The 26,008-nt window shown below is 40.4% G+C and overlaps 1 protein-coding gene across 17 annotated transcripts in view; it reads left to right on the forward strand.

Annotated features, from left to right (window-relative positions):
- Positions 1-26,008, forward strand: part of SLC4A7 (solute carrier family 4 member 7) — a 120,534-nt gene that overhangs the window by 80,048 nt on the left and 14,478 nt on the right. For 7 of the 17 annotated variants that reach the window (XM_083188692.1, XM_083188693.1, XM_083188694.1 and 4 more), the window contains 10 exons: positions 1,932-2,047; positions 7,139-7,296; positions 9,350-9,437; positions 10,970-11,116; positions 12,956-13,059; positions 16,217-16,391; positions 19,145-19,278; positions 20,566-20,811; positions 23,589-23,694; positions 25,045-25,206. In XM_083188692.1, the coding sequence (XP_083044818.1) occupies positions 1,932-2,047; positions 7,139-7,296; positions 9,350-9,437; positions 10,970-11,116; positions 12,956-13,059; positions 16,217-16,391; positions 19,145-19,278; positions 20,566-20,811; positions 23,589-23,694; positions 25,045-25,206 (1,436 nt within the window). Of the gene's footprint in view, positions 1-1,931; positions 2,048-5,917; positions 5,984-7,138; positions 7,297-9,349; positions 9,438-10,969; positions 11,117-12,955; positions 13,060-16,216; positions 16,392-19,144; positions 19,279-20,565; positions 20,812-23,588; positions 23,695-25,044; positions 25,207-26,008 lie in introns of all 17 variants that reach the window. The other 10 variants (XM_083188687.1, XM_083188688.1, XM_083188690.1 and 7 more) reach the window with 2 other exon arrangements.

Raw genomic sequence — 26,008 nt, forward strand, 5'->3', positions numbered from 1 at the left:
AAGGAGATTTGTGGGAAGTCCTGAATCACGGCAGATGGAGTTTTACACCTAGTCTTAACCTTTTGAAAGCGTTCTATTTTGGACTGGGGACATGCAAACTTCCACATGTTAATTATTCCAGCAGTGCTACTGTATGATGATCACCCATGCATGACCTCTACACGGTTCTGAGTTTTGGAATGTGGCCATACTCTTCAAAACATGGGACTTAATAAACTATAGATTGCAATACTACTAGCAATTTGCACAAAGTCCATTTTTTTTGTTAGGCTTCTGTGGTGTGTATATATATTTTTTAAAGGTACTGCAGTCTTCTACCTAATACTAAGTATGTTTTATATAGAGCTAATCTTAGAATGTGTGTAGTGTTCTGCTTGTCATCCTAACTGCACTGGCTTTGTGTGGATCTGCAAGGGGTCATCACAGGTCATGCTGTACTTGTCATGTGCTGCTCTCAGGTAATGCTCAGGCCTGCTGGGAGCATTTGTTACCAACCCAGACACACACGTAAAAATCTGTTACTATATACTTTCTATTGTTTTGAAATATGGTATGAAATCTATGTTCTATAAATGTATCCACACATTGCTAGAATGTAATATACTGTTACCAACTACAGACTTATGTGCCCTGTTCATCTTCATTGTAACCTGAGGCATTGTTACAAAGCCCTAGAGCATGCGCTGTCTACCTGGGAGGATCACTATGTACATTGTAAATGCAGCACTTGCTTATAGTGTCCACAGTGAAATGCATGTCTTGACTATTTATTACAATTTTACTTATACTGTGTCATGTTCTTATGCAATAAGGAAAATGGGGTTTAGTCCTATGCAGTTAGTAAAACTGGGTTTAGTCCTAGCTTTTCCATATCCGCAATTGTCAATCATAGGCCTAGAAATGCAGCACTACTCTGCCAGCCCCTAATAGCTGGTCACTGGTTAGATTACTACTCTCAAGTTAAAGGCTATATCGGCCCCAATCTGCCAGTGTGATGTCCCCTCAGGTCTGATGCGCGGTCCCTCAATATAGAGATCCGGTTACAATGTTTAAGTACAGATGTGTCCACATACATCTATCCTCCAATCGATATAAGTCGTGTTCTACATAACATGTGAGCTCTGTGACTCTGTAGCACCGGGTGCCTATCTTGAGACTTTCTCCGTTAAATAGTGTTTTATTTGCAAAGCTGAGTGAATGGGATGCACATTTACACTGCTCCTGTATCTGCATAGGAAATGGAACTTTAGTGTTTTCCATGAAAACTGTAACTTAGTATTTCATACTGTACGCAGAGACAGCTGCAGTCAAACACTATGCTGCATATCATTTTAATTAAAAGAAGCTGCTTCTGCACCCTTTATGCTCCATTTTGCAACTAAGACTAAATTTTGCAAACTTTTCTGTGATTTGTCCAAATTTAGCTAAATGTTTTCTTTTTTTTTTTATCTAAAAAATATACAAGCAAATAAACTTATATCATTTATATAAAAGTCAATCCATACAACCTGTATGAAATTCCAATGCATTAGCTCAAAAGTTTCCACACAATTATAAGTTAAAGGCTTATTTTATTTGTGAAAAGAAAAGAAAATGACAATCTGCACTGTTTAGTTATACTGGGTTATACCAGTTTATACCGGTTTTATGTTTTACATAGTAAGATTTTTCTATAAAAAGAAAATCTTGCTAATGCCATTGTTCTCTGAAGCATAGGTATGTGACATTGTCCTTTTAACCAGTGTGACCACATCAAGCTTGGTTTGTCACGATTTGTCAATGCATTCGGCTACTAATGAACAGATATTAATTATTTTGCCTGTAAATCTGCATACTCAAACTTCTCATCTTCACATGGTCTTCGCCACCTTCTCTCCAGCATGGTGTCCACAAATATAAATTCCTGTCTAATGGCATGTATCTGTTCTTAGGGCTGCTATCTTCTCCACAGTCAACCCCAGGAAACCTGGATATTCACAGGTTGGCAGAGCTGAAACGGAATGGAACTGGGGGTAGCCAGGAGAACAGCACGGTTGACTTTAGCAAGGTATGGAAAGCTTGGTAGGAAATATAAGCAAACATTTAATAATATGGGACAGATGTACTAAGCCTTGGAGAGTGATAAAGTGGATAGAGATAAACTACCAACCAATCAGCTGCTGTACTTTTTTGGGGGTTAGCCTGTAACGTGGCAGTTAGGAGTTGATTGGCTGTAGTTGATCACTCTACTTCATCACTATTTCAAAGCTACTACATCTGGCTATATATTACCTAGACCAGGGGTGGCCAAACCGGTCCTCAAGATCTACCAATGGTCCACGTTTTCCAGGTTACCTAGCTGGTGCACAGCTGTAGTCATTACTAACTGTCACGTTTTATAACACGCTGCATTCATTCCTACTATAGATCCACAGGTTGCATGATAAACATGCACCGTTGGTAGATCTTGAGGACAGGTTTGGCCACCCCTGACCTAGACCTATAGGAGATGTACTAAGCCTTGCAGAGAGTTAAAGTACCACCCAATCAACACCTAACTGCCATGTTATCAGCTGTTTGACAACTGGCAGTTAGGGGCCAGTTAGCTAGTAGTTTGTCACTCTCCACCTTATCACGTTTAAAGCTGAATACATCTGGCCCATGTGGTGCTGTGATTTGCATGATCAGTGGTTTGCAGTGGGGCGGGGCTTTGATGAAAATTTGCAATGACGTGAGCAGGATCCAGGTTACCAGAAGTCTCACAGATACTCCAGAAGAGAAGGCAAGTAGTAAGCAGAGAAAGATTGAATATCGCAAGTAGTTTAATTCTCTAAAAAGCTCTATATAAGTACTGTACTGCATTTATCCACTTCTCCGTCTATACCGATACCGGTGTGCTAATAGATGGGTGTATATAGATCTTAATCCATTGTCTGTGTGTATTAAATAGTAATGAATTAAACCTATATAAAGAGCTAGGAAAAGAAAAGATTTGTTTGCTCATCTTGAAATGATATTTGAAATGTGATGAACATGTGATCTGTAGAGGATATAGATATTTTTTTATAAGGAACACAGATCTTTCAGAAAACAGATTTTTGGGGCTTGTTGATGATGATCAGCTGGTCCATAATGCCCCTTTTCGCTCAGTCTAGAGAATATCTAAAAGTAAAGGGCAGATTCATGTGACTACCGTATTTAACACAGGGTTTCAGTTTCCAAGTTAAATGCTCAGAGCTATTCAATTAATGCTCACAGTAAGCCTACAACTGGCCCCAAGGGTGCACTTAATGCCAATTGCTGATCTTACCCTACAGGATTGCAGACCAAACTCTATGCTTCTGCTGCTAGTCATGGGCTTACCACGGACAGTAATTGCATAGATTTGGCCACCCAACACAGCAGCTATGGTTTGCCATTGAAAATCATTCAATAACTCTAGGTAGTCAATCTCTAGCAAATACCACATGGTTAATTGAGATGGAAGGTGAAAAAAATAATAATAAAAACCCTTTTACTTATCTAGTGTATGTATTTTTTTACTCTAAATATCTATATATAACTTGTCTAATAATTACATTGAATTTAACAAAATAATACAGAGAAGCTTCTTGATCCATTTTCCCCTTGCATGCCAAAAATTTGAGACTGTCTATTAGTTCAGTGGTTCTCAACCTTGGTCTTCACGCACCCCCAACAGTGCACGTTTTCCAGGTGACACAGGTGCACTCATTCCCTGACACATTTTAAAATTTCACCTGTGATTCTGTGTGGAGACCTGGAAAAAGTGCATTGTTGGGGGTACTTGAGGACAGCGGTTGGGAACCACTGTATTAGACTACAACAGCCTGGGCACTTTACATATCTACACCTGTGAGGGTCCCAAAACTAAAACCATTGTTGAATTAAACATTCATGAATTACTGCCTACCATGATGGAGACTTGCGTACTTAGTGGAGAAAGAAGATATGATCTGATAACACCCTGCTTTAACATTTCGGACTCAATACTAGGGGGTTAGTGCAGACCTGTATCAACAGTGAAGCACTGTTCAGTAGCAACTCTGATTTAAAACAATGGTGAAGACTTCTGCAATTGGTTGTTATCTGTTCATACTTGTAATTAAGAGAATGCTAGCTCTACTTTATTTCTTTCTTTTTCTCTTCCCATTATGAAGTATTTTGCATTGTCTAGTGGTAAGAATTTCTGAACAAATTGATATAAGAAAATGTGAAAATGGTGTGAATATGTTCCACAGCCACTCCATATTATACTTGCAGTAAAAGTGGTGCTATGATTTCATTCATTTGCTTTTAAGTGAATTTGCTGCATTTGTATTTCTTTATGATCACTGGTGGTCTTATAGATATTGGCACTGTTAGCATTGCTTTTGTGTCTTCGGATGCATCAGTTATGTGATTATAATGGGGATTATTCAGACCTGATGGCTGCTTTGCAAAATTGCAGAGCCCTGTGATCAGATAGCCATCCGCCCTGCCGGAGTGAAGACCCGCCCCATGCAAGGCTGCAAATGTCTATGGAAATCATGCCAATTGGCAAATAGCTGCAAATACATTTGCAGCACACCATCAAATTTATTTTTTCCAGTGTGCGCAACCCAAGACCTACTCTGCCTGTGTGATAAAATCAGGCTGATCAGGGGCCGGAGCTGATGTTGCAAGTCCGCCCAGAAAATTCTTGGGCATGCATGCGTTTTCCTTGACACGCCCAGAAGAGTATGGTCACCACCCCCAAACACCGGCTACCTGTCAATCAACTTACGAACGGCTTGCGATCAGAAAAGATGCTGTATTTTTTGTAGCAAAATGACCTCACGCATGCGTGCTACGATCCATACACATGCTCAATCAAGAAATAATTGGCAGCCTTGTGAATTGCAGCCCAGCCATCAGCTCTGAATAACCCCCAATGCTAATACCGCAGGTGTCGTCTGAATAAGACACCACATCGAATGATGGTCACAGCCTAAGCTTATTCAGAATGACCCCTGGAACTCCTCTGACATGGCCAGGAAGGACTGAATGATGGTCACAGCAAGCTTATTCAATGACCCGATGCGCCTCTTGTATGCCACCTAAACTCCAACATCTTTTCTGATCGCACGTGCTGAAGTTCGGGTGGCCAGTGTTCAGAGATGCAGCACTGGATCATCTGCCTGAACGCAGCAGCGGATCAGAGAAGCTGGCTGCAGATGACTCCTACACCATTAGCATATTATGCTGCTCAGCACAGGATCCCTGGATAGACCACCCATACACACATAGCTATGTGTACTGAGCGATCTGTGCTATCTCATGAAGCACATGCAGGCCATCTAACTAGAACTTGACTGCATGCGTTAAAGACCTGAGCCGGTGATGGCAGCATGCGGGATCACGCATCTCCATCGCTGTTGGAAGTACATACTGAATGATCCATGCTTCATTTCTAAGCGATCTAGACAGATTGCTTAGAAAAGAGGCAACCCCCCCCCCCCTACTATTGTAAAGCGCAACGGAATCTGCTGCGCTATATAAGAAACAATAAATAAATAACATTAAAAACATTTGTAAAATATTCAGTAGCAAGATGGCAAGAACACTTATGTACTGTAGCTCTTACAACCAAGCCGTTACTGTCTTTCAGACTCTGTAGTCTGATTACTGAAAGCTGTTTCGTCTTTAATTAGTCTGGGATCGTTAGCCTGCCAAAGCTGATGTCTGATTTATTTGGTAAGAACACCAGATGTAATTGTTCTTTGTATCCTTTATCAGCCCTGCTACAACCAGGTGTTCCTCTTGCACGGTTTTTAGTAAATGATAACAATCCTGCTATGCCCTATTTGTGGATGGAACTTTAGACCTTGTATTGTCCTTGAGTTGGCAATACATTTATGACTGTTCTGTTTCTGCTTGGCCCTCTCTCTCCCCCACTGAGGAGCAGGATTATGACTCCTGGCACTGTAATTGTGGCACGTTTGTTATGGGACGCAAGAGGTCTGCTGTAAGTTCTTGCAGAAAACCATATCACATTGTTTGATGGTGCAGACTCATTTGTGCTGTAGTCCCGGTTATTAGGTTCAAGTTCAGAACATGGGGCCCACTAGGGCAGCATAGCGGAACTGCTTCATTACGTCATTAAAGTTGTTCAGAACATTAAAACGCTCACAAGCTCGCTTTGCTTGCCACACGTTGGGCAAGGTGGCTTACTCCACTTACCACAGGTTACTATAGATTGTCACTCTGGATAGTATTCTGAGGCAGTTTAGTCAAAAGCTAGCCCAAGGGGTCTTCTGTTCTGAACATGAGCCCAATTATTATACACATGTGACCACATTTTTATTAGATCCAAATTGTTTTCAACAAACTTTATAAATTTGTTCTTTAGCTACATCGTTTATTGGCAAAACGGGTACTTGTTTAGTTTCACGGCAGCAGCGTCTCAGTCGCAGCAGCGTCTGTGTCCCCGTGCGGGGCTCTCTTCGCTGGCCCACGCTACGGGCTCGGTGGCTCGCTACACTCGACACGCTATCTAAAATCAACTCCATGCCAACGTGGATAGTGTGGGTATGAACCAATTCACGCTAGCATGGGCTTTATTTTAGATAGTTTTCCGAGCGCCGAACCCGGAAGTAGCGGGCGGCCATGCTGCCGCCGTGAAACTAAACAAGAACCGCAAAACGCTTTAATAGTAGCGTGCACTCTGTGTATAATATCAACCCTGGGTTGTATTTGTTTATGTATAAATATTGTAATGTTTTTGTTCTTTTAATTTTTCTTTGTAGTAAATGTATAGTATGTGTATATCTCCATCATTGATTCGTGAGTATATCTGTCACTGTAATATATATATCTTTCCCAATAAGTTTGGTTATCTGTTATATAACAGTGGTGCTTGGCTGATATTATTCTATATAGATTACAAATTATATTCATAATATCGAAATATTTCAAGAACACTTTTAACTAAAAAATAAATAAGTAAGTGTACCAGCTGACAGAATTCTCCATGCTGAAAATTGCTGCCCACTTCAAATTCACATTTTTATTTTTTACATTTGTTTTTATCTGGATTACAAGCCTTCCCTCCACAGGTGTTTCGTTGGCTAATATATATACATTTTTTTAATATTAATTGCAGTGTATGTTTTTGGTTTAGGTTGATATGAACTTTATGAAGAAAATCCCCCCTGGCTCCGAAGCATCGAATGTCTTAGTGGGAGAAGTAGAGTTTTTGGATCGGCCCATTATTGCCTTTGTGAGGTTGAGTCCAGCAGTTCTTATTACCGGACTTACAGAAGTACCAATCCCAACAAGGTAATAACATTTATGGATTCTGTGAGCTTTTGTCTTTCATGTATCGCCTTAGAATAAATACAGTGGGCATGATACAGTGGGCATGATTCAGCTTTAACTAAGCACGCAAATCTGTGTGCACTGCAGGTGGGGCAGATGTAACGTGCGGAGACATTTAGATTTGGGGAGGGTTCATTCAAACTGAATTCTAAATTGCAGTGTCAAAATAAAGCTATATAACAACTGTGGGCTACATGCAAAAGCAGCCAGTTTTTACCATGCAGAGAAACCATATAAATGTATTTTTCCCCTTGAATAGCAAGATGGTTTGTTCCATACAAAAAATTACTTTCTTACTTTTGCTTTTAAAGTATATAGGGCGAATCAGTAAATGGCTATCTCTGGTTTCCCCTGTGTCTGAAAGTAGATACAAACTGTCATACTATTGGGCCCACATATGGCTAAATGCTATATATGGTGCAGTTGGACTCAGATTTGTGTAGCCATGGCAACTAGCCCCCTTTGCTGCTAATTGGATTCACACAGAGGGCTTGATTCAGGCAGACAAAACCATGCTGCACTGCAAGTGGGGCAAAACTAACCTGTGCAGAGAGAGTGATTTGGGTGGGGTGTGTTCAAACTGAAATCTAAATTGCAGCTGGTATTTACACAGAAATAAAATAACTCCCCCAAATCTAACTCGCTCTGCATGTGATAGATCTGCCCCACCTGCAGTGCACATGGTTTTGTCCATCTGCAAATATTGCAGCCTTGCCAAAGCTGGCCATACATCTACATAATTATTGTCCAATCTGGCTGGATGGAACAAAAACCTGATACTATCTAAATGAGTTTGTCAGTTTTCCAGCATTTTGAAGCAAATGGTCAACCGTCATTTGCTGTCATCCATTACCAGGTTTCTTCCAACCAGCCGGATCTGACAATAAATCTGTAAATGTATGGCCCAGAGAGAGTTGCTTGCATTGCCGATTGCATGATCAGCCAAATGTAATATTCACTTTCACCCTTTGGCCCCCACTAGATCTGATCTAACGATATAAGTTAGCTCGAAGTTCGTTACTATTAGGAGGATGAGCATGGATAATGATAGATATTACATATTGTGGGTAAATTGTCATGCACACGCTGCTTTATGATCTAGCTCTCCACTGTTTCCTGCCATCATAGTAGAATAGGAAGCTACAAATGTTGATGTGGAGCGTAATGCGGTGTCACATGTTGGAAAGTCTTACATGTACACGTATATTTTAAAAGAACACTGTGTATTGGATTATAATTTCACTGTGCATGACATTTTAGCTGGAAAGGTTCTGGTTAGTTTGTGTGTCTTTTCTGTATCCTTCTGATCATAGACAACTTCCTGAGCTTTTAGTATAAGAAAAGAGTGAGATACTTCCGCTTCAGCGCTGCAGGAATCCATGTGATAGAAAATCAATCGAGCATTACACATTTGGGTTAAACATCTTCCCAGCCTAGCAGACTTTTATGAGCAACTACAGTCCACAAATCAATAGTGGACTGCCTTTTAGCTATGCAGAGTGCCCAAGAATTGAGCTCATTAAATTCATAATCAGTGGTGTTCTGCTCTTATCCCCTGCACAACAGGCTGCACTTCCAGAGGAAGTTATGTAGGGTAAAGTAACAGGTTGCAATAAGGAAAAAGTTTCTGGAGGCAAAGTACATTGTACTTACTGTATATAATTCGTGCAGCGTTGTCTCTGATGCAGGATCTATCGGAGGTTGATATTGTTCTTTACAGTGGTGCAACTAAATGTATGTGAGCTCTAGTTCAGAATTCTCATATCCTTTATATAGGGGTAGATCTATCAAATCTTTGAGAAAGTAGAAAGGGACAGTACCAGTCAGCCAGCTTCTACTTCTTTTCCACTTTTCAAACACAGCCTATAAAATAGCCGGTAGTAGCTGATTGTACTAGATAACTAAACATACTGTAAATAGCAAATGAGTAAATCCTTTAATTACAGTGTCTACAAAACAATATAAAGTCCTATTGTATTAGATGATTGTGTTAACCATCTACTTATCCAAACAGGTTTCTGTTTGTATTATTGGGTCCAACTGGAAAGGCAGCACAGTACCATGAAATTGGAAGATCAATAGCTACACTTATGACTGATGAAGTAAGTGTTTTATCCTTCAGGTAATTTCCTGCTTCTACAGTGACATCTGCATAAACCGATGTGGAATGGGGTGCTGGTGGGTAGGTGCAGGAACTACTGATTGCTCCTACGCTGCGAACACAGATAATGGGGGATATGCAATGTGCCGCCGCTATTTCCGACGTGAAAAATAGCGGCAGCTCCCTATTCAATGCTGTCATTAACGACTGCATTGATGCGGGATCACGGCAGAACGGGCCCGATAACGACCGTTGATTGTCGTTTTTCGTGGTTACGCCCCGTTTGCGCCCATCGGCAGATGGGACATTGAATCCCGTCTGTCGTTATGTGGTCGATCTGACTGCAAACGGGCCTGGATCACGGCTGTCGGCGGGGATCGACAGCCGTGATCCCACATTGCATACCCCCCAATGGCTGGATCCATCTTCGGGGATGCAGCCCTTTAGAATAAAGAATGATCACTCTTTTTCCTCTCACTATATAACCATTCAAAGCCTTAAATGCTTTCCACTTTTTCTAAGTGTCACATAGGAGACGGCCCCCAACCTACAGTCATCAATCAGCTTCTGATGACAGTTGGATTGTTGTGGTTAAGGGAAGTTCATACAGCTAACACCCCCCCCCCCCCCCCCCCCACCACCACCACCACCTCTCCGCTTGCCTCCATCATCTTTTTTTTTTTTTCCAGCTTGAAGTAAAAAAAAAAATCTTTTTCCTCAGTTTATTTAAATTTTTACTTTTACCATGTATGACCTTCTCAACCTTCTCACATCAGGGAGTCCAATTTATTCATACCTACACAGTTTTCATATTTCATACTAAATTTCCTATGAACGGTCACACTATTCTACATCCCATACAAAATCATTACTATTTCCTAAATCTTGACTTAAGTATTCCTATTTTGTAAAATCTGATAGTAAACCCTTCTGGCAGAGCAGACCACAGTACCAGCACTCTAATGCAGAAAAAAGTACATCAAGCAATAAAGACCTGACTGCTCACAGACTCCCTGACAAAACCTGTTTGTTGGGCATCTGTCCTGTCTATGTTGCTTGATGAATCTACCTTTTTTTTTCCTGCAATGGAGTGCTGGTACAGTGATCATCTACCAGGAGATATAGATATACATAGATCTATATAGGTATATCATTATTATGGGTATGTATGTCAATAAAGAAGGCAGTGGCACTTGGGAAATGGTGCAAACAGTGTATATTTGGGTTTTGTGAAATACTAATATACACTGTTTGATATGTATGACTCCTTAGTCTTTAGTCCATAGATGTTAGTGTTAATGCTTGGCTTTCAGAACACTGCACTAGAACTGACCATAAGGTGATCGTAAGGAGAAGGCAGATTTTTGTTTTTATTCCATTTCAAGTTCCTAGAGGATGAAGCTGAGCCAGCATCTGAGTCATTTTACACTCATTAGGATCAAAGATTTAACAGTAGCTCGAAAAAAAAGTTGATTATTATTGACTTAATAAATGGCTTTCTAAAATACAATCATTTTGTTGTTTCCTTAACAGATATTCCATGACGTTGCATACAAGGCAAAAGACCGAAATGATCTTCTTGCAGGAATAGACGAATTTTTAGACCAAGTGACGGTTCTACCTCCTGGAGAGTGGGATCCAACCATCCGTATTGAGCCACCAAAAACCGTTCCTTCCCAGGTCAGAATTCTGTTTTTTGTGAAGACTGACATCTTTTGGTGACTGCAACAGTGCACGTTTTCCAGGTCACCCAGCAGATGCACTCATTAGTCAGGCACATTTGAAAAGATCCACAGGTGGAGCTAATTATCTCACCTGTGATTCTGTGTGGAGACCTGCAAAACGTGCACTGTTGGGGGTACTTGAGGACCAGGGTTGGGAACCACTGCACTAGGGTGTGGTGGGAGAAAAACCCCACATCGACCTTTTGACTATCAACCTTCCCCATGTTGACCTAATTCATGTCAACCTTCAGTCTTGTTTAACTTCATGCATGTCGACCTAGTTGGTGTCTATCCAGTGATCCATACCCGTTGATATAGACCTTGTCCATCTGAATGCAACAAAATTTCAATCTTACATACTGTCTATATGAGTAAGAACTGTTCTGACACAAGGGTCATATGTATAGGACACAGTAAAAAAAAAAAAAAAAAAAGATCTGGAGCACTTCAGCCTTCAGGGAATTTTAATACTCTCTCTGGGTAGTAAAATTCTGTAATTTGTGTGGAACATAAAGCACCGCCATGGGTTAGCTAGCAATGGCAACCACTTTCACTTTTTTTTAACCTTATGTGGTGGCTAGTTTATTCGGGAGCCTTTAAAACCGTATGATATACTCCCATATTCTGGCCCCGTTCTCATTCTCAATACGATCCCATTCTGGCTAAGAAGCTCACCATCTGGAGGAGTGATGTCCCATTCTTAGTGTGGGCTGTAGAGCTCAACACCCACAGTTCAGTATTTTATAGTGTACCTACGATTACTAATATGCCCTAAAAACAATTTCATTTCACACTGTATCGCACTGTGTTAGAAAACAGGGTCTCCTGCTATGACCCTGATTGCCCGGGAGAGAACTTGTATAATAGCCAGACTGTGCATCCAGCTGAATAATGACTGTTGTCTCTTCCTGGAGGCTTCCGCTCCAGCATGGAAAAGGCTGTAGGAGGAAGCCACTTGGGAGGGAGCATAGACCATGAAGCAGCGTGACATTGGAGCCGAGTCAAGCTGCTTAACCAGCATTCTCCCAGGCAGAGGAGGCCATTGTATAAATTACATGAGAATAAAGGAATTTGTGAGAGGTTTTTTTTTATTTTAAAGAAAATACCAGACTGAAATGTATATGAATGAATAGAAAATACCAGTAAAAAAAGCTCATTTGTTTTTATGCTAGATCTCTAATGCCCCATTGTGGAACCTGAGCAGTTCTAGTTCTTATAGCTGTATATCTGGAATTGTTTTGTTCTTGCAACCCAATACTCCTTGACAGTAGAGCAATTGCATGTGTAGAACCATAGCGTGCATTGCACACATGTTTGGGGACGTTTTGAATAACCGTATTAGGAATATCACAGATTATCACCTCCATGTCTACCTAAACTGGTGGCGGGGACACAATGGCCAATCAGATGTTACATGCTACTTTTTAAGGGGCCCACATGCGGCAATATTTTATGAACAATGTAATCTAAAACCCAGTTTACCCTTGAAATTCAGAACACTCCTGGCAAAAAGATATTATGCACACACACATAGAAAAATTGTGTAAATGATCAGAGGATGAGACGAATGATGCAAATCCTGCAAGACAGGTCCTTATCTTTCTGCATGCTGTAGGGATCAAGCTTGTAGGCGCGTTACATCGTTATCTTGCCCACAGTCTTTAAATTCTAGATCGTTCCAATTGGTTGAAAACGACCATATCGTTAACAAAAAAAGCTATGTGTGGGCAGTATATGCCAGATTGCTTTAGGCTAGCTTTCCTATATGCTCAAATATGTCTCTACATTCTGTCAGGAAAAACGCAAGATCCCGACTATTCCAAATGGCTCCACACCAACAGGTGAGACGTTAAAGGAGGAGCAACACCATACTGGTCCAGAGCTTCAGAGAACTGGAAGGTGTGTATCTGTAATTCCATTCTGACTTTGTTACTGAGTTCTTTATTCTGAGGAATATTTATCCATATATATATGGTGTGGGGTGTTCCCTATCCAGGAACCAGGCGGCACTCAACGGACTTCACAAAGGTGCAATTGGTGTTTATTCCAGCATCAACGTTTCAAAGCCGATGCGGCTTTTTCTTCAGGATAAAACAAACATGTTTGTTTTATCCTGAAGAAAAAGCCGCATCGGCTTTGAAACGTTGATGCTGGAATAAACACCAATTGCACCTTTGTGAAGTCCGTTGAGTGCCGCCTGGTTCCTGGATAGGGAACACCCCACACCATATTTATTTCTTGGGAAGGCACCTCGGCACTTGTTTAACCCCCCAAGGACAAGGGGTCTGCAGATCATTGAGTGCCGGCCCACATGTTGTATATATATATATATATATATATATATATATATATTTATATATATATATTTATATATATATATTTATATATATATATTATATATATATATATATATATATATATATATATATATATATATATATATATATATATATATATATATATATATATATATATATATATATATATATTATCCTCCAGTAGTCTTTGTGTTTACATAGTTGTTTTAATTGAATTTCATGTTAAAATAGTTGTGAATTAGTATATTTATAGGTAAATTAATGTTTGGGGGATGTTGTTGATAAATGGACAAAATAGCATAATATATATATTAAAAAAAAGAAACCTAGAGCATATAAATCTGGCTACCCTTTTTATAAATGATCAAAATATCAGTCAACAGAAAGGGGGGTATCCAATTAGCCACAAAGTATTTTTGGCAAATAAAGTGACTTGATATTGTGATGTATTGCAGTACCCAATTACAGGCTCAGGCACGTGAAGCATAATACTCAGTAAGTGCTGGTATTCTAGGAACACCAGCATTGGGGCTAATAGGATAGCCCCCAGTGAACTTAGCAGCAGCGATAAACTACTATTGTTAGCGGTACAGTGTTATTGGGTAAATTGCGTGCACTTATTCTAATAGAACGCCCAGTGTCTCAGGCACAAGATCCAGCTCTGGGGGTGCCTGATCACACCCAATAATTTACTGCATGTAATATTTCAGTCACATGGGTTAAGGTTATAGTGAATTCTCCCAATAATTTTAGACCGTTGGCTCCTATGGTCACAGTAATTACGGAGTTGCATGTTAAAGTTGTGGTTATTACACACATGTGCTGTATTAGCCTGCAGAGTACAGTGTTGTATTTTTGTGGTTCCAGCAACTGTTTGTGTACAAAGAACACATTCACTATAGAGATCAATGATATTTAGATTAACAGCTGTTCATTAAAGGTTCTTCATGTGTTAAACAAAGATAAAAGATAAAAAGAGGAAAGGAAAACGTCTGTATTTTTGGAGGGAGGTTGGGTGTCTGAGGCCATATTCAAATAACTTTGTTTGCACTTAATATTGGATCAGTGCCACTGACTGAAGATCAGTATAATTTGGCCTATGTACAGCTTTACTGTTTGTAATTCAGTAATCGTGGCCTGAAAAGGCCTTTTTACAAGGAATTCCAGCTACTTCAGCCATGTTTAAGAATTACTTAATTGACATTACAAAGCATTATATTTGTAGCAGTCCTGTTCTCAGATATTCACTGGTACTCATTAGACCAGGGGTTTTCAACTCCACTCCTCAAGGGCCAGCGGTTGGTCATGTTTTGTGGCTTTCTCTAAGTACAGAGTTCAGCTATTATATAAATAATTATCCTTCCTTTTTTCCACAGATAGAAATCCTTAAAACATGACCTGTTGGTAAACTTCAGGGTTGAGGTTGAGATCGTCTGTTCTAGTGGGTTAACTGTACATAATGCTGTTAATGGGAAATTATCACTTTTATTTTTTTATAATTATTTACAGATGTGTCCCCATACATCTATCCTCCTTGTGCATATAACAGGCCTTCTAGTCACGCCATGAAATGGCTCGACGTGGTAGCCCTGAGTGTCTTTTTGTGTGGCCTTTTTCCATTTAAATGTTTCTTATTTGCATCACTATGAACAAGCAGATTATGCTGACTAAAATGATATGTGGCATGCCTATTTTCTGTACCTGACTGCAGCTCTATATGCACACAAAATGCTAGGCTACAGTGTTTGCATACGCTGCAATGTTTTCCAGGAAGACAGCTGCAGTCACACACATAAACTTGGCATTCCGCATATTTTATTCAGCATAAGCTACTCGTGCCTCTTATTCGCATATATGTACAGAAATGGTCGGCTCACTACACGTATTTCGCAGTACATAGGGTATAGAGGCTAGATGTATGAGGTCACACCTGTACATCCGCTCTTACTTGACCAAATTTATTCATAAGCACACAGATTGGAGCGTACAGAAAAAGAAATGGCTTATTTTGCACAATATGTAAGAATATAGACCATTAATCCATGTTTTGTTTTCTCTGGAACAGCATTATGTTTTTCTGAAAATCAGAAACCTGATCTTTTCACATTAATGATGATTATGCATATTCATGATAAGTGGTTTTCATGTATTTTGTGGAATAATCATTTTATGATACTAATTTTTAATAATTGTAACATGTATGACAATGTATAATCTATGTTGCAGATACTTTTCTTTAGTGAGTCAGCATAGTAACTTGTGGGAATACAGTAGCTTTTGCCCATTTTTATATAAGATGACATCCGAAGGCAAATACTATTATTTAGATTGGAGAAGACGCACAAGGCTTTGGGAGATATCCACCCATATTAAATACCCATTTTACCCCAACTAGCAGAACAGCAGGGAGATACTCCACCCTTGGCACCTGTGTCATTGGTTTGAAGTTGAGGTACTCGTCTAATCAGTGCTAGTCTACACAATGTGTGTTAGCAGCCTTGGCATTCAATGTGACATGTGAACAACGCAGAGGTATATTATCTGGGGTGAGTGTCTCCTGTACAGGAGATTTCCTTGCTATCCGCTCCGCTTCTGTTCTGCTTGTTGGCTGGTTTACGGTTACATTTTTATTATGGGTGTAAATGTCCTTTTACTAAAGAAGGAAGCAAAACCGTAACTAAGAAAGTAGTACTACTCCTGCAGTGTACAGTTTGACGAGTTTCATCTCACCTATTTAGGCTATTTGGTGGTTTGATGCATGACATCAAAAGAAAAGCACCTTTTTTCTTGAGTGACTTCAAGGATGCATTAAGCCTGCAGTGCCTGGCCTCCGTTCTTTTCCTATACTGTGCCTGTATGTCTCCTGTAATCACTTTTGGAGGTCTCCTGGGAGAAGCCACACAAAACAGAATAGTGAGTACAAAAGAAAGATTGGTAGTGCCCAGACTCTCTCTTTTTTTATTAGACCTTCCCATGAAGGTGTCCTTGTGCATTTGTCTCACGTGTTCATGCTTGATCCAAAGAGTCTACCCCACAGTATTTGACCTTCCCCACCCACTCACAGCTTTGACACAGTATGGGGGAGACCAAGTGAACAGAAGATACAAAGTTTGAGGTAAAAGTTTTTTTATCCCTGACGTGAGAAAGTCTTAAAAAGAAAGGAGGCCACCACGATCTCCAGAGAGTACTACACCAGGCAAAGTTTTATTTGGTATTTTTTTTTCCTTTACACCTAGGTTTTTTTTTTTTATTATTCTCTGAATCAAGTCAATACTTATTTGTCATTTCTGTCCTAACTAATAAGCTAAACTACAAAGGCTTTTCTTCCCACAGCGTTCTTCATTTCATGTATATCTGTAGTCTACACAGAGTAGAGGCATTGATTGTATAGGCATAAGCATTATTTGTGCTTTTAACAGTCTCTAGGAAACAGCGGCATCACTGATGCACTTCATGAAAAATATTTGTGCCTCAGTAGTGCCACTGGTGTGTTAGTGAATTGATACACTGCACTCATAGGGCCTTATTCTGGTTGGTTTGGACGGATGCGTATTTTCGGACAGGAACCGAGTGTTCTTAGCCCCGCCTACCATACGGATCGCTCACACCGTCCGTATGCGGTAAGACGCCGACCGAACGGACCGCGAGTGGATTTTTCATGTGATCACCTCCTCCATCTGTGGGAACCTCCCCCATCATTTGATGGTCGCCGACCATCGAATGCTGGAACGAGTGTTCAGGCAGCACCGAGTGCTCCAGATAACTCAGGCATTTCTCCGGGCAAAAGCAAGGATATGGGCGGGCAGCTGGCATCCGGCTATGTCATATGTCCGCCCCCCACACATGCATCAGGGCCGGATTGCCATACGTACGCCCAGCGTTTTCATGGGAACGCCCATGAAATGCGGGGCATACGCATATGGTAATGAGCCCACACAGCCCTTCACGCCCCTCTCCACCCCCTGTTTGGATTGTTCCAACCGATCATTTTCTGTACAGAATTCACGCCGTAGTCGGATTTGCGCGGCGTTCGCACATGCGCAGATACGCCTCTGCACATGCGCAAACACCAACCATCGGCCATCCGTCCGCATTCGGAGCCATCCGGCTCAATCAGAATAAGGGTCATAGTGTATCAGTGCACAGAATATATGCTTCTGCTGTGTGCAGGTAATAGATGCACATTTAGTAATTATATTGTATGTTCCAAGGGGGTGATTCAGGTTGGCATGGAAAGCACATTTGGTTTGCTAATGGAAAAAAACATGTGCACTGCAGGTGGGGCTAGTGTAACGTGTAGAGAGAGTTAGATTTGAGTGAGTTATTTTGTTTCTGTGCAGGGTAAATACTGGTTGCTTTATTTCTACCCTGCCATATTAATATCAGTTTGAAGTACACACCACACACAAATCTAACTCTCTCTGCACATGTTACATCAGCCCCACCTGCAGTGCACATGGTTTTGTCCATTAGCAAACCAAATGTGCTTTGCGAGCCAACCTGAATCACCCATCCCCCCCAAGAGTGTGATGCTCTGTAATGGTTTCATCACATGTCAGCTCTTTAAAGTAATTGTTGAAAAAACAATGAAATCTGTATAATGACATTTTCTTTCGCAACAGGCCAGTCTTTGCCTTATTGTTATTTAGAAACACCCAAACAGCAAACCCTAGTGCTTTACTAGAATTAGATTTATTAGAATCCAGCCTTTTGGTATGGCAATTCAATTGCTCGAATGTTATAAAGGATAATGTTCTTTCTAAATAGCATCAGTTGATACAGTAGCTAAGTGATGTGATTTAATCATACTATGTTAACATTAATGGTTTGATTTATTTACAGGGTTAGTCATTTTTTATAATCAAAGCATTTTAATATTAGTGTTTTGTTTGTCAAATAATATTGATTTAGAGAAATGCAAATATCAATTTGTCTTCAATGTTCCATTTATTATAGTGTTGCACACATTGGGGTTTATTCAATGCGGCTGTCAAGGGGGTTAAATGGCGGAGATTGCAGAAAACAAGCGATCCTTGCTGTTTAACCCCCGCGCCGGCCGCACACCCTATTCAACGATCCAGGGGAGTCCTCCCTGTCAGAGGATGGCGAGGATTCCCCCAAACAGTGAGGCTCGCTGCTAATGCAGGGAACCCACTACATTTAGCTGCGAGTCTCGCTGTTTTAGCAGCCGCATATGCCAATTTCCCCACGCTCCAAAAACGGAGCGAGGGGGAATCGGCGTGTGCACGGGGGCAGTTGAATACTGACCCTGTGAGCTGTGACAGCGAGCAGGCAGCATTGAATACTGCCCATAAAGGGATCAGCGTTTTGGTGTAATTGGCCTGTGGCTCACCAATTTGCTGTCCTGTTGCAGAGATAAAAATGTGTGTGTGGTTATCACATGGCATAATGTTTTGACTGTTATGTATACAAGATAAAGAAAATCCTTCATACCTCTCTATTTTAGCAGTTTTTTTTAAGGATAAGCAATTTACACATAGGAAAATATGCTTGTCTTGTCAGGTTAAACGTGTGTGTCTTGTGGATGGCTGGTCTCTCTTGCTTTTACCTGTGCTTGTATCCTGTTATTTTATTACTTTTTAATGTATGTGCTTCTGGAAGTGCAGACAGCGCAGCCATTTATTTTATTTATTTCTCCTACACAGAGTGCAATAGAGTCTCTTTTTGGAGCGTCCTTAACTGGCATTGCCTATTCTCTCTTTGCTGGACAACCGCTTACAATATTGGGAAGCACAGGACCAGTCTTAGTTTTTGAGAAGATACTCTTTAAATTCTGCAAGTGAGTGATTCAGCAATTTTTTTTTTTTTGTGTATGGTGGGGCTCACAAGCCAGGTTTACGGCTTGTTTTTTCCATTATTACATGAACACAATCATTAAGGGAGCTTAACTAGCAACACTCAAACAAGCAAAAGGTGTTTAAAAGTTATTGACTTGATCAGCGTCCAATAATCACCGCTATAATCTTATTAGTGAGGATAAAAGACATTTTCAAAATAAGATTACAAAAAATACCATTTACATACTCAAGGTTCAAATGCCATACACAAATACATTTTAGTACTCTTTACCTAGAGGGGCGCCCATCGCGGGCATCGCATGTACATCGCATGCCATTATAATGGCATGCGATGCCCGCAATTTTACATAGAAATGTGTTTTAAAATGGAAATCGCGTCGGTCGACTGACGCGATTACCGCGATTTAACATAGGGAACAATGTTAAATGGCCCACAGACCCCAAATAGCCACCCTGGGCCCCCCAAACTGTTAACGCCACCCCACGATCAACGTGAACCCGAAGCGTGGCGAGTGCAGCGGTACGCGTCCTCCGACCTTTTCATACCCCCACTATCCACGTCGGCGTGGAGTTGAGAATAGAAAGTGTGGCGAGCGCAGCAAGCCACCGAGCCCGAAGCGTGGCGAGCGCAGCAAGCCACTGAGCCCGAAGCGTGGCGAGGGGACGCGGATACCTGTGAAGCCCGCGAGGGGATGCGGATACCTGTGAAGGTATCCGCGTGCGCTCGCCACGCTTTGGGCTCGGTGGCTGGCTGCGCTCGCCACACTTTCTATTCTCAACTCCACGCCGACGTGGATAGTGGGGGTATGAAAAGGTCGGAGGACGCGTACCGCCGCCCCACCCATTTAACATTGTTCCCTATGTAAAATCGCGGTAATCGCGTCGGTCGCATCGCATGCGATTTTTTGGTCGCATGCGATGCGACCGACGCGATTTTTTTTACCTGCGATGCCTATGATCAAAATCGTGGGCGCCCTTCTAGGTAAAGAGTACCTACATTTTATACAAACCTATATAAATCTATTTACATACACCAGATTCAAATACACAAGGTTTGTATAATATATCCCTTGGTATTGGTGGAACCGGATGGCCCTCTATGAAAAAACACTTTCAATAAAGCTTTGTAAATGTATTACCAGTTATTTATATAGCGTACAAATACCACAGCACTTCATAGAGAATATTTGGCCATTCACATGAGTCCCTGCCCCAGTGGAGATTACTATCTATATCTATACAACATTAACTTTTTGTTTCTTTTACAGAGATTTTAAACTGTCCTATCTCTCGCTGCGTACCAGTATTGGTCTATGGACGGCTTTCTTTTGTTTAATATTGGTGGCTACAGATGCGAGCAGTTTGGTCTGTTACATCACACGTTTTACAGAAGAAGCATTTGCTGCTCTTATTTGCATTATCTTTATCTATGAGTCGTTGGAGAAACTATACCATCTGGGACATACATATGCCTTCAATATGAACAATGATCTTGACTTGCTGACAAAATACACGTAGGTATAGATACATGCAGTATATAAGCACACCACTCCTAGCCATGCAGGGAAACGTTTATTATATAATACTCAGATGTTTTTTCCAAAGTTGACCCAAACATGTTTCCTCAGACTGTCTTATGGTGTGTACACACGGTGAAATTCCCTTGCTATTCCACTTAGATTCAATTGCTATACAATCTTTGCTAACTGTACTATTTACATACAACTCATGCTATGTGCATTAGATTTGCACTGTATAGTCATTGCTGCCCTGTCTATCTGGGTTTCGATTTGTGCCGTCCCAGGAGCGCGCATCGGGATCGCAAGGTAAAAAACCTGTGCAATCTGCATGCGATCCTGATGCAATTTAGACTATATAGTCCAAATCTCATGCTGCATTGTACCACGTGTACAAACTATTATTGTAAGTACTTTATACTGCTTTCACATTGCAGAAACGGGTATTGACCCTGTATTCTTAAATGGGACTTTAAAACGGGTCTGAACCTTAAGACCTTTCACATTGCAGGAGAAAACAGTTTCAAAAAGCATTTAATACCATTCACACATTCAACCCGTTTAACCCCAAGGGACACGTTTCAAGCCATAGAAATAGAGCCTGGACATGTAGGGCACATGCCCATTCCCACTGCCTAAAAAATGGCTTTTTAAACGTGTTGAAATACCGGTTAACTTTAACTGGTAAATCAACTCTGGCACTTTCGCACTGCAGCCTTAAACGTTTTAAAATGGAAAAAAAAAACGGCAATATACCGTGCAGTGTGAAAGGGGTAGAAGTCAGAGGGCAGTATTCAATGAGAAAAGTTCTCCGTGTTTTGTGGAGAATTTGTGCTTTGTTCGCCTTGGATGGAGCATTTTGCTCTCCAAAAGCGAGCAACCCTATTCAATGTGAAATATTCTCCGTCTTTTTAAGTGATTTTCTCCGTCTCTCTCCGTGTAGCAATTCTCCATCTTTTGATGGAGAGCTGGAATGTGAACTTTTAAACGGAAAGGTTTTTTTTTTTTATTTTGGTGTCAAAAAATCAGGTTTTTTTTCCTGTGAAGGGGCATGTTATTTTTATTCATGTGCTTATAGCACATGAATATATATTTAATTAAAAAAAAAAAAAAAAAATGTCTTTTTTTTTTTTTTTTTTACACAGTGCAGCCAGCAGGGGGCCCGAGCGCTCGAGCCGCTCATTAGATATTCATATATTCACTGCACCCGATAGTTAATATGCACGTTCGGGTGCAGTGAATACTGGGTCCCCCGCTGGCTATAGGGGGGGGCAGCCTGTGCTGCCTGGGTCCAGGGGAGCCCACCACCCCTATACATTCCTCTGGAGCAGCCAGGGAGACTTTAATCTCTCTCTGGCTGCTTCCGTGCTTCCGTCCCCCGGCTCCCTGAAAGCTCCCTGCCGCGGACGCTCGTCCGCTGCAGGGGTTAAGACTCGCCGCGAGTGGCGGCGAGTCTTAAATACATTGAATAGAGGGGGCAGGAGGCTCCGGAACGCGGAGAATCTCCGCAAAAACAGGGAGAGTGCATGGAGAGCGAAATAAAACGCTCTCCATGCACGGAGAACTTTAACATTGAATACTGCCCAGAGAGGTCCTGTCATTATTCGTATGATTTGCCTCTAAACCCATGACCTGATAAATGTTACTACTGACAGCACAAGCCGTGTTTTTTTAAGATGGTTTCTACATACAGAAAGCTTGTTGGGTGTATTCTTACCTCTGCTCACTTTATGTGCTTGTCTGGTAGCATTGTTATTACTAGAAGGGCCATCTGCATTCCTGTGCAACTTGAGAAGCGTTCATTTCAAACTTAATTGCAGACATCAGGGACTGCCACATAGACACCTAAAATGTAATAAGAGTTTGTAGGCTTTTGTACGAAAACAATCACACAAATTAATTTAGCTTTTTTTTTTTTTTAAATAAAGTGTAACAATTCGTTTTTTTTAAGCAAACTGGTTGTATAATTGTAATCTGTCCAATACCTGAGAGTAACCTTTGATGGATTAACAGCAATTTAAATATCTTTGCTTATTAATGTCTGGAAAAAACCTTTTTAATTCCAAAATACAGAATGAAAATGTGTATTGTATCATACAGCTCCTACCGCATGTACCTAAGCTTGAAATTGCAACATAGGTGACCAGCCATTTATGTTTGAGTACAATATATGGAGAAAATACACTGAATAAATATATCAGTACAATGATGCTTATGCGTCATCTACTGGAAAGTATAAAGTTGAAATCACTATGGAAGTCCGTAACAAAAAACAACTGTTATCTACAGTATGTAGCCTTGGAGACAAGGTGGAGAGAGAAAGTCCCAACCAAACTGTCGTTTTTCAAACACAGCTTGCAATTTGGCAGCTAGAAGCTGATTGGCTGTTACAGGTTTCAACTTGCAGAAAAACAAATGACTGTATGTAGGATCTACATGTCCAGGTGTATGTATACTTCTTACATTCCATTGTGTAACCCATTCAACATTGATTTTGAAACTAGTAAGATTGCTGCTCAACAATTAGATGGATATCACAACTATCCTTGTTTTTTGTAATATATTTTCTGGGGGGCTATTCAATTACCGGAGATCACGAAAACGTATTTTATTATCTGGCAATCCAATAGGATAGCCTGATTTGAAAATAGGTGAAACATTGGGAAAATAGTGAAAAAATGCCAGTTTGATGTTTTAACAGGGGTAATTGGATACCCTACCCCCAAAGTGTATGTGTGTGTACTCACAATGACTGTTCTGTTATTACTTTTCAGGTGTTTTTGTGTAGAGCCTGTCATCCCCAACAATGATACTCTCTCCATGTGGAAGGAAACTAACATCACTGCCAGTGAAGTACCATGGAACAATCTCACGGTCTCTGTAAGTCTTTCATCAGTATTGTGCATGTTTCTTGTTCTGTGGTGATAAAACAATCACACAGAAGTCAGTCTTTCCTTTCCACCTTGGAACAAATATCTGTATGTGCCAGTTATAGGTCTTACTTTTCATTGCTCGCCAGTTGTCTTTTTGTCATACAAAATTTAAACCTAACTCATTTAAAACATTTTATATATAGTATAAATTTATATATATTTTTTTTGTTTTAGATATGTTGGTTGGGGATTGTAAAAAACATTAAAAATTATATATTTAACAAGCAGCTACTGTGCAATTATTTTGTAACCGTAATTGCCAGAGTAGTGTTTCTCTGCTATAGTCCTCGGAGAACCTGAACAGTGCTTGTTTTCCACCTGTGGATCAATAAGGAATACACCTGTGCTCCAGCACAGAGTATGGAAAACATGGACCTGCTAGTGTTCCCCATTCTAGAACAACTCATACACATCCCAAATGCTACCTACATCCCCTCTCTTTGGGATGTACTGTAGGTAGCATCCCTGAAGTCAGGATGCCAGTATCCCAACTAGCAAGCAGCTGACAAACGCCAGAATGCAGACATCAATGAGGATGCCAACACCGGAATAACGATTGCTGGCATCCTGAACTGGAGTATCCAGGGAGGGATACCATTAGACCACAGTCTAACCCTAACTTAGAAGGGCGAGTTAGGGTTAGACTGTGGTCCAGGGGTTTATGTATAGGTGGTGGCTTAGGGTTATGCTGCAGACTGTAGGAAAGGAGGGCTTAGAAGGGAGCAGGGGGAAGGCAAGTATATTTACCAGACCCGTTTCGGGATTCCCTCATTCAGGATATTTGCGCCGGTATTATACCAGGCATCTGTATGTATTCCCTGTGTGCTGCCAGGTGAGATTTGATGGGTGCAGTTGCAATAAAAATTTAAACAATTTCAAGAAAAATGTAATTGAGTGAGCTGTATATCACTCAAATTACCCGAAGTCTGGCAATTTGAGTCTCCAGACATCCATCTTGGCCCAACTAGGTTTGGCATTTCCATGCAGTCAGTTGAACTTTTACCGGTTTTGGGTAAAGGTTTTCCTTTTTTAGTGTACGGAGTACGCTTGTTATAAATCTAGCATTTAATTTTGCTTTTGGTGCAAGCTAAATAAATCATAAAATACTTGCTTTTACCCCATTGATCTTGGATGTCACTTGATGGCAGTACCCTCAACCATGAACTTCCCTTTGGATCAATAGGAAGCTCATAGAGGTGGAATCAATAGGAAGCTCATAGAGGAGGGACCTTGGTGACACTGCTGACTGACAAGAACTACAGGGGTGATGTAACTTTGGCATTTGTAATCATTTCAGGAGTGTATTAAATATCATGGTTCATTTGAGGGTCAAGCATGTGGTCTCCACGGTCCTTACATCCCTGACGTTTTCTTCTGGTCAGTCCTCTTATTCTTCACTACATTCTTCCTCTCCGCCTTCCTGAAACAGTTCAAAACAAAGAATTATTTTCCAACTAAGGTAAAAATGAACTCTGTTTCTATAAATATGTAATTCTTGAAAGTTTGGAAACCCATGTTTGATACATTTTGGTTTAAAAAAAATAAAAAAAAATATTTATATATATATATATATATATATATATATATATATATATATATATATATATATAGTGCATTCCCTGTGTATATATATATATATATATATATATATATATATATATATATATATATATATATATATATATATATATATATATATATATATAGTGCATTCCCTGAACTGACGACGGGGCCCCCGAGCTCCGAAACGTTTTGATCCCTGCACATGGAATAAATATTCCTGCTGTTTTCACCACGAATCAGCCTCCGAGTGCCGCTTATTTCTGCCGTATGTATGTGTGTATATATATATATATATATATATATGTGTGTATGTGTATATATATATATATATATATATATATATATTCGGAATGAAACGGGCAGCGGTAAATGTATGTAGTTCGGCACTGCTGCTGATTCAGAGTAAATCCCGTGGTGCCTTCCTCAAATTGTAATTGTCCTTTTTCTTGCACAGCACTTTATATTTATTTATGCACGCCCTGATGACAAGACTTAGGTCTTGAAATGTAGGTACATGGCAATATGAAATAAATGCGTTTTCCTGTATACCTGTGCATAAGGAAATATATATATATATATATATATATATATATATATAGTGCAAGATTTATGTGACAGGTGTTACTTTTCTGCTTCATATTTATATGTTTATACATATTATTCTGTTTTATTAGGTAAAAAATATTGCTTTAGTCAAT

Source organism: Crinia signifera, chromosome 5 (genome assembly GCF_055691185.1).
Source record: "Crinia signifera chromosome 5, ASM5569118v1, whole genome shotgun sequence".
Lineage (NCBI taxonomy): Eukaryota > Metazoa > Chordata > Amphibia > Anura > Myobatrachidae > Crinia > Crinia signifera.